A 9,356-nucleotide genomic window follows, 5' to 3' on the forward strand; every position below is an offset into this window, starting at 1 on the left:
ACTGAAGTGGGCACAAAGCTCTCATTGTCCTGAATGTGAGTGAGCCTAATGGACTGTGTTAGCCGTGTTGTGTGTGTGTGTGTGTGTGTGTGTGTGTGAAGTCTGAGGCGATCTGCATTCCTTTGATTCTCATCCGTCTGCTGTAAATGCTGATTAATGCTTCCTGCTCCAGTTACGTCTATTTTTCTTTATATTTATGATTCTGTGGGTTCTACGAGTGGTTCATGACAAATGTTACTAAGGGACTAAAACTAGGGATGCACGATATATCGGCATTAATATTGTTATCGGCCGATGTTCGTCATTTTTTAACATATCGGTATCGGTTCAATGAGTAAAACTACGCCGATTTTAACAACCGATGTTTATACCCGTCTAATTGCTGTTTGTGTATGTGTGTCGGGAAGGGGAGACCATGCGGCATTTGTTTGGGCATATGACAGCGTCAGTGGCGCAAGCGCAGCACAAGATGTGTGTGTGTGTGTGTTGAGGAGAGAGAATGTCAGCGGTGTGGGCTATTTTTCAGGGTGTCAATAGAAGATACGCAAAAAGCATTATCCAACACTTGCAAAGTCGAGGTAATGCGCGGAGCGTTCCGCGTCAAGTCATTCAATACCACAAATTTGATTATGTCATTTGAAAAACCGTCACCCTGAAGTACACAAACAACGGCAGGAAGCTAACGCTAGTAACATTAGGCAGCAGACAAAAAGAAAGCAGCGCAGCTGGGACTCGACCAAAGGAAGACAGTGGCCAGGGCAATAACGATCAAGGTAATGGAAATGATTGCTCTTGACGACCAGCCGAGGGTTCCGACGGTTGATAGCGCATATTGAACCCCGCAACAACCTGCCAAGTCGGCGCTACTTTTCCGATGTTTTGCAATTGAATAAATATCTGGTTGCCATGAATACTGGCAAGTTTGATAAAGTATTTTAACATGTTTTTTTATTATGGCAGCTCTTAGTAGAGCTTGTCATGTATTGTTTCTCATATTTGTTGTGTAGTTTTATTGTGAAGGGAAGTGGCGCGTTTGTTGTTGCCGGAAGGAAGGGTTGTTGACTTTATTTACATACCCAGTATAGACGCCCTTATCTAGGTTACAGTAACTTTGGCAGGGTATTATTTTTATTTATGTTCATGTTTGTAATTTATGATCCAAACTTTCTCACAGGAGTTTAGTGAGTTGAGGGAGTATAACTGTAATTTAATTTAGTTACACACTTGCTACAAGTGGTAAAGGTTTCTAAAAACCTTTACTTGTAGTTGGTTACTTGTGTCTTACGTGACCTTGTTATTTGGAGGTAAAACATGTTTTGAAAATAAAGGAAGACATTCAAAAATTCAGCTTGCGTGATTTTCATTCTGTACAAACTTTTATCATCTCAGAAACTTTTTTTTAAAACATATATCGATATCGGTAGATATCGGTTATCGACCATAGCAGCAATATTAATATCGGATATCGGTATCGGTGGAAATAGTCGTATCGGTGCATCCCTAACTAAAACCATCGGTTATCTTGAAGGTCAGGACAGATTTAGTGTTTTAGTGAAAGTACAAACAGCACCATATATTCATAAAAAACAAGAGTGCTTTTTACTTATTGGTGGTAAAGTCTAATGTGACAAAAATATTATATGTCCAAAATCAACCTGCAAATGGTTCAAATACTGCAAGAAAATACAAAGATGTCACTTCAACAGTTCATTGTGTCCATACTAAGCACCGATGATACACTGGAGACACTCGACAGGCGAGAAAACAGTCTGTTAACGGGACAGTTTGTCATAAAATATCTCGCAAATTCTGGAACTATAAATAGATTTTGACATCTCGTCTTTCACTGGAAGAATCTATGAATGCCAAACAAAAGCTGAGAGTGATGGGGCTGTTGTTAGAGTGGCAGGTGTTTGATCATAAATCATACAGTTTGAAAGGTTCAGAATTGGATCTAATGACCCCCCCAACAAACACACGAAGTCAGGCAAAAAAATAATAATCTGGCACAAGACTTGACCAGTACCACAACAAAGCGACAAGCAACTGATGTCTCCATGACAGCAGCCAGCCATTTATGGCAATGCCATATGGCTTCAGCTTGTCATAGGAATCCAAATGCCATAGCGCGTTAGGGCCTCTGGTGCGGTAGTGTCTGCGTCTCAGACTGTCTGTCTGAGCTCCACACTGACAGGATCAAACAACTTGATCAGTTGCCTTATTGTATCTTGTGATACAACATACTCTCTCTGGATCGCACGCAGGTGCAACCATCGGTAACCCCTGCATCTGCCCCGTTCCAGCTATTTCATTTTGTATGAATGTGGCCACCTCCTCCAGGTTTGTATGGTTTATCCTCCTGAACAAACCAAGTTTCCGACACAGTCTCTTCAGTGTCCTAATACTTATCACCACACTGTGTTTATGAGCCAAAAGAGAGAGAATTTCCTTATTATTATAGCCGATTCTGAAGTACCGCTTAATTGACACGTCTGTAGAGGCAGCCATCGACTACAGTACTTTGATATTTTCTAAATTAATTTATTTTTATGCCTGACTTTATTTCTTTTTTTGTGTCTAACCCTTTCCAACTTTGGAAATTTTGGAATCAGCATAGGGTAAACATCAGTTCAAGGTTTGAATCTACAACTCCAGTTCTGCACGCTAATACAATTTCCCCTCTGGGATGAATAAAGTATTCTATGTATCTATCTATCTGCTTCAAAGCTTGAGACAGCGAGACTCTTGTGGGGCAGCGAGTGCAGTGCATTCTGGGAGTTGTTGTCATTCATCTATACTTGCTTCAAATGTTATTTCACATAGATGACCTTCATCTTTCCAATGGTAAAATATTTCTTTAACCATAACTATTACTAGTCTAATCCTAATCTTAACCTCATTTTACATGCCCTTCACCTAGGGCTTGATTTTGTCTCATTAATGAGGACAATCCCCCATAATGTGACCATGTTTTGGTCCCCACAACACGAGTAACACCTGGAACAAACACAAAGGAAAACTACAGAGTAGAAGAGGAAGTAAGCTGGATAAGTTCTACAAGGAAATACACCATTCTAATAATCATATGAACGTCTTTTTCTTGTTGTTTCTCTAAAGACTACGCCCATGGCATCACCATGCTGAGCCCGTTTACCTCAGAGAAGAAGCAGCTGGTGAGCTTCTGCTCCCCGAGCGGTGACGAGCTCAGGAAGTTCGCAGAGGAGCTCCGAGAGGCCATCGCAGAGGTCAACGAAATGGAGCAGATACACATCCAGTGTAAGAAAGAGGACACACACACACACACTGCACTGTATAAGGCTGACAGTGTATGTAATCTCACTTTCCGGTGTTGCAGGGGAACTGGAGAGGCAACAGGGCATCCAGCCGCACAGCATACACACCAACGGTGGTCAAGTGGACATACACACAGGACACGGCTCTCCCTCAGGTGCTGCTTCTGCTTGCGCAGCATGAAATGCATAACACAGCATACATTACTCATAGCAGTGCATATGTAGCACCCCCTAGCACTTTGGGTACGAGTAGAGGTGACTACCTTGGGTTCTTTAAATAAAGTGTTATCTCTAACTATACTAATACGTGTCTGGTTTAGCCTTTTCACTGTGATCAATAGCAATAGAACAGTAAAACCACTTTAGATTATGATCAATAAACCTTCACACATGTTCCCAAAACCAACCTACCGTAAGAAACATTTAAATCAATATTCTTCAGTTTCAAATGGTCAAATTAAAAGAGAACAGTGTGGTTCACTTGAGTTACAAACCTCTTATTGGATAAACCAACAGCAAACAAAACAACACACTTCAAGTGCACATTAAATTCCCAACTCAAATAATGGTTCCTTTAAACCTCATTAAATTAAAATAAAACCAGCCAGCAAGATAGTTATAAAAAACAATTTTAGTTTGTTGCAGGCCTGATGTGCAGGTAAGTATTAGCAGCTGCTTCACTCTCCCGAGCTAGAAGAAGGCAAAAACCCGAAGACAACTCACCGTTTCCTGAGCAGAAAGTGCCCACGAAGCTCCTCTCTCCCGAATCCCGTGCAGTGTCCCTCACAGAACATCTCGATGGTGCTCCAGCTTCATCTAGGTTACTCCAATGTGTCGCGCTCCGCGTGTCGGCGAACGTACATCCCTTAGCATCCCAGAGTGGTAGCTTCTTGCTCACCGTAGAGCTAGGCTAACGCAGGTGGCTAACTGTCGGAACATAGACTCCTCGTCGGATGAAATTGTTCACAACAGTCTCTCCACTGAAAACACAGAGTTCACGTTTTGTGTACTCCAATAATACAGGAACCGACTTCAGGAAATATGTGGGTTACGTATTTCCACTGATAACTTATATTATCGAGCACCGCAGCACCTGTAAGCCGTGCCAGGTTAACTCCTCGCTAGCTCGCTCTCTCCCTCTCTTCTCTTGACACATGACCTACAACTCGCTACTCATTGGCTCAGAAAATAAACAAATAGAAATGTGAATTTCTTTATTTCAACTTCCAGCATAATAAGTTTAATTTACATGAAACAAAAATATACATTTTAAATCCAGTAACACAATAAAAATTGAAAATGAAATTAATTTGTAGTTTTAATACTCAAGTAGTACTGTTTTTTTATATACTCCTATTTATACCATGTACTATATTATTTGTTAACCTTTTTTATGAACGTTACAAACTTTTGTCTTCTAGATTTTCCACAGGGCTACACATATATTACACACGTTATTTTTCTATCATTGCCACTTTTTTAGAGTGAAAGAGCTTCACATTTTGGATGCACTTGTTTGTGTGAGGTTATACATATGAGGCGTGGTTGTCTAAATCATTCAGTAAATAAAAGATACCAGAGGATGTTAGTGATGTTCACATCAACTATATCAATATTTAGTCTATAATATTAAATTAACTAAAAACTGGACCCCTGTTACACCAAACGTGTTGGGCAACAGCACGACGTGTTTTTAATGGGATTACTTTTCCTGTAATGCAGTCATTTACTTACGTTACCGCTGCGTTTCACTGTTGCTGACAGCATCAGCTATAATAGTATATTATATAATAATACTAAGTTACAGGGGAGAGAGAGGTGTGTGAGCAAAAGTAACTAATAAATGTACTATTAATATAAGTAATTACATTAGTTAGAGATAAAATAATCAGTACAGTACAATTTTGCGATTTTAATGATTTAAACCTTATTTTATTCAGTGTCCTGTTATGATGCTGTTCCTCCAGGACACAAATGTGGCAAGAAGTTGTTGGATATAACTAAACATTATTGAAAAGAGATATTGTTCTTATTTAACAATAAAAATAAAAAAGTCTAAACACAAGAAACAAACACTGAACGTGTGAATGACACGGGGAAATGATGATTCTGGACCGATAACTTCACAGAGTATGCAAATAAAAGTGCCTGGACGATTATCTCCTTGAAATATTCAGTATGAAAGTCCAGTATAAAAAGTGATTTGTGTTTATGAGGCTGAAATCAACATTCTCTTTTCCTCGCTCCACAGGCCAACAGGACATGTATGATAAAACGGGCAACAACACAGTAGAGGTGAGTGCCAAAGCTTCTCATGTCTCCCTCAGGTGAGTATCTGTCTCCTCAGCTCTGTGAGTGTGCTTCTGTGTGTGTGTGTGTGTGTGTGTGAGCAGTTAGACAGGGACTGTGCCTCGTCCTGAGAACAAAGTCTGCTTCATTGCTTTGCTTTTAAAAGAGCTGCACCCGAGGCACATCCCAACTATACAGCCTCAGATACAATAGTGGTATCACAAACTGAGCCTCGTGAGTGGATCAGCAGTCGCACGACTCACTACACAACAACCCTTCTTTCATCAGCGGCTGTTTGCCAGCCTTATTGTATTGTAAGCCTTTGCAAGCCACCGTAAGCCCTGGCTGGCTCCTAGAGAACCATCTACAAAGCCAGATAAGCTTGATACGTTTAACAGTCTGTCGAGTGAGCGTGGGTGGATGTGTATTTGTAAAAAAAAAAAAACAGAAAAAAAACAGCCCTTCCTTTAGCTAAACATAGCGACAGAAGCTGTTTTTTTCCCCTCACTAGTTTCTCTCCTCGTTTTCCTGCCTCTCACTCAGTCCCTCAGAGTTGTAAATGATTGTGTTAGGGAGACACCAAGCCCTCGGTGTCACCTCTCTCTCTCCTCTCCTGACAACCTCTAAACCTTTAAGCCTCTCATTCTCCAACTCATTGAGCATATGTGCACACACACACACACACAGGTTTGCGCAGCATTCTGAGTGAGGACATTCATACACGTGAAGCCCCTTAACCATCACGACTTAATCCTAAATCTTAGCCCTTCACCTTCACTTAAACTTGATTTTTCAGGGTGTGACAGAATGTGAGGAGGGGTCAAAATGTCCTCACCTTCTCTGGTTTATAGGTTTTTTGGTCCTCACAAAGATGTATGTACAAGTACACACACACACACACACACACACATCCAGAACGATGTTCTCTGGAGACTAACTCTTATGGAAGCCGTACCTACTATTGACAGAACCCTAACCATCACAACTTAATGCATTCAATGACTTGGATTTGTCCCCATAAGTAAGAGAAGTCTCCATGATGTTACTGTGTAAACAGATTTAAATCCCCACAACATGAGTAACACACACACACACACACACACACGTTTCCACATTCTCTGACCTAAATCCTCTAAAGTCTTATCCTGTAACCCATTTCTTTCTCTGGGCTGGTTTGTGTTTGTATGTGTGAAAAATGATGTTGAGAGAAATTGTGAATCATGTGACGAAAAAAAACAAAGGAACACAACTGAGAAAGAAAGAGGGCGTGTATTTTGCATGCGCTCGCTCTGCACACCGCCTCCCTGCATGCCTGCATGCCCACGTGCGTAACACACCAGAGGGCTGCGTAGAGGCTGTGTTCAGGCTGGTAACTCCTCATGCGTTCTCTGACTGTTTCTAAACTAGGTGTCAATTCACAACAGGCTGCAGACCTATCAACTGAGCCAGCCCAGCATTGACTCCACCCCCCTGGCCTTGACCGCTCCTCCCGCCCTGCTCAGCTCCGTGCAGCCCGGGGAGCTCCGCCCAGAAACTCTCATCCAGTGCCAGCAGATTGTCAAGGTGATCGTCGTGGACCAGAGTGGACGAGGCCGCATGGAGGCCTTTCTCAGCCAGGGCCCAGCCACGCATCAGCTCATCCAATCGGCCATGTCCACACCTGTGCGCGTCAGAGAGGGGGACGGACCCCAGCCCCCGCTGCCGCCACCGCCTCCACCTTACAACCACCCACACCAGTTCTGTCCCCCCGACTCCCCCTTGCCCCTGCACCACACCATGCCTCTCACCCGCAGGCGCAACTCCAGTGGCTCCCGCAGCATCGTCTGAGTCCTGGGTTACGATGGTACCTTCATCCAAACTCTCGCACACTTGCTGGAGAAGTGAAATGGTCAAAGTAGCATCGCAAGGAGTCATACCGTCACATGAAGGGACGACGGAGAAGGAAACCAACAGGAATCCACTCACAGTGTTGTCTTGTAAACCGTCGTCTGTCTGGATTTCACACTCTTCCTGAGATCCCGTGACTTTGCTTTTTTTGTGTCACCTCTCCAGCAACTGTCTCTGAGGCAGAGAAGCAGACTCTGGCAACCATGAAAGGACAAAGAACAGCTTTAAATCTGAAGATATTTGTTACACTCGCGCCTTGTTGGGTGCAGCTTTTCAGTCTTAGATACCACACACACACACACAGACATACACACACACGCACACACAGAGCGAAGAATCATTTCAGCACTGCTAATATAGCTTCTCCACGCTGTAATTATTTTCCTCTCATCTCTGCATAATGTGAAGACTATCCGCTTTGATTGTTTCCTCCATTTTCTAGGGAACAGAGAATGTGTGTGTGTGTGTGTGTGTGTGAGGAAACAGATGGAGGAAGATGGAAAAGAAAGCTCTAACATTTCTATGTTTTAGTGTAGTGTCGTAAGGAAGGATGATGTTACTCACTAAACTCATCCTGATGACAATCACATGATCTGGGCTTCTTCAGTTGTGTCTTTTCTGCTCTTGTGTGACCTTCACAGACACGCATGTTTGCCCTGGTTCTGTGGCGTTTGGCTCCCACAGTGTTCAGGAACAGATGCGCCGCATTGTAAAACACCATCAACACATAATATCTGCACCTCTGAGTCGTATCCAGAGCTGAGCGATTGTGTGCTCATTCTGCTTATTCATGCACAACAGGGAGCGACGCTGGCAATGCATCCAAAACAAGGTTAAAAAAAGGCAGATCACTTCCTCTCCTTGTAAATTTACTCCTAATGGCTTATCTAGTGTGAATATTGATGCTGATTTAGGCTGTATCTATCCCCACAGAGATTTATCTTTAGTTTAATAATCGATAACCTAAAAAAAGGAAAAAAGAAGCCTCATGTGTGTTTTATTTTTCCTTGCACACTGAAAATGTTACACAAGCAGAGACGCATAAATGTAGTGAATGTGAAGATCGATTAATTATTGATTTCATCAACGTTTTTGAGCTGGAGCGTGATTGTAACGCAGATTAAAAATCATCCACACACACACACCACGCACCTCTTGTACTTTTGCACCACCGAATAAGTTGGATATATTGTAAATAGCTGATATAGATTTATTCTGAAAAAAGTGACGGGTTTGCCCAGTGTGTGTATCTACGTATTTGTACAGAGAAGATATAGTTTAAAAGGAGAAAAATGATATTATTAAAAAGATTATAGTTAATATTATTCACGTCTAATATCAGGGGGGTTGTCCTTAATCCTGCTACTTCAAGAGATGGGGAAATAGGCAGCTTTTATAGAACACACTCCAGTTACCATGGTACACACACACACACACACACACACACACACACACACAGATATCGTTAGAGATCTATATTTGTCATTAAATTACCATGTTGTATTATTACAGGATTATTAGGAGATGGCTGTGTCACCTGTTAGGGGTGTGTAAAGGGCTATGCTGTACTGGTGAACATTTAACACACACACACAACACATGCATACACGCACACATGCACACACAGCACACACACACACTCATGCAATCATGCAGCATTCTTACTGAGGACACTCATAGTCATAATGCATTCCCTTACCCTAACCTTAACCATCACAACCCTTAACCTAAACATAATTTTAACCTGGTTTCTAGGATTTTGGTTTGTTTTTTTTGGTCCTCACAAAGACACACATACAAGAAAACATACACACACACATTGTGCACAGCTATCTTAGTGAGGACACTGATCCATTTAAAGCATTCCCTAATCTCAACCTTTAATCT

The 9,356-nt window shown here is 42.0% G+C and overlaps 1 protein-coding gene across 1 annotated transcript in view; it reads left to right on the forward strand.

Moving 5' to 3' along the window:
- The window catches only part of LOC122775891 (IQ motif and SEC7 domain-containing protein 3-like), a 34,912-nt gene extending 25,817 nt beyond the window's left edge, over positions 1 to 9,095 (forward strand). The window contains exons 10-13 of the mRNA XM_044036100.1: positions 3,118 to 3,276; positions 3,356 to 3,448; positions 5,545 to 5,588; positions 6,990 to 9,095. Of these exons, the coding sequence (XP_043892035.1) occupies positions 3,118 to 3,276; positions 3,356 to 3,448; positions 5,545 to 5,588; positions 6,990 to 7,409 (716 nt within the window). The 3' untranslated portion in view covers positions 7,410 to 9,095. The remainder of the gene's footprint in view (positions 1 to 3,117; positions 3,277 to 3,355; positions 3,449 to 5,544; positions 5,589 to 6,989) is intronic.
- The last annotated feature ends 261 nt before the right edge of the window (positions 9,096 to 9,356 follow it).

The sequence above is a fragment of the Solea senegalensis genome, linkage group LG10, assembly GCF_019176455.1.
Source record: "Solea senegalensis isolate Sse05_10M linkage group LG10, IFAPA_SoseM_1, whole genome shotgun sequence".
Lineage (NCBI taxonomy): Eukaryota > Metazoa > Chordata > Actinopteri > Pleuronectiformes > Soleidae > Solea > Solea senegalensis.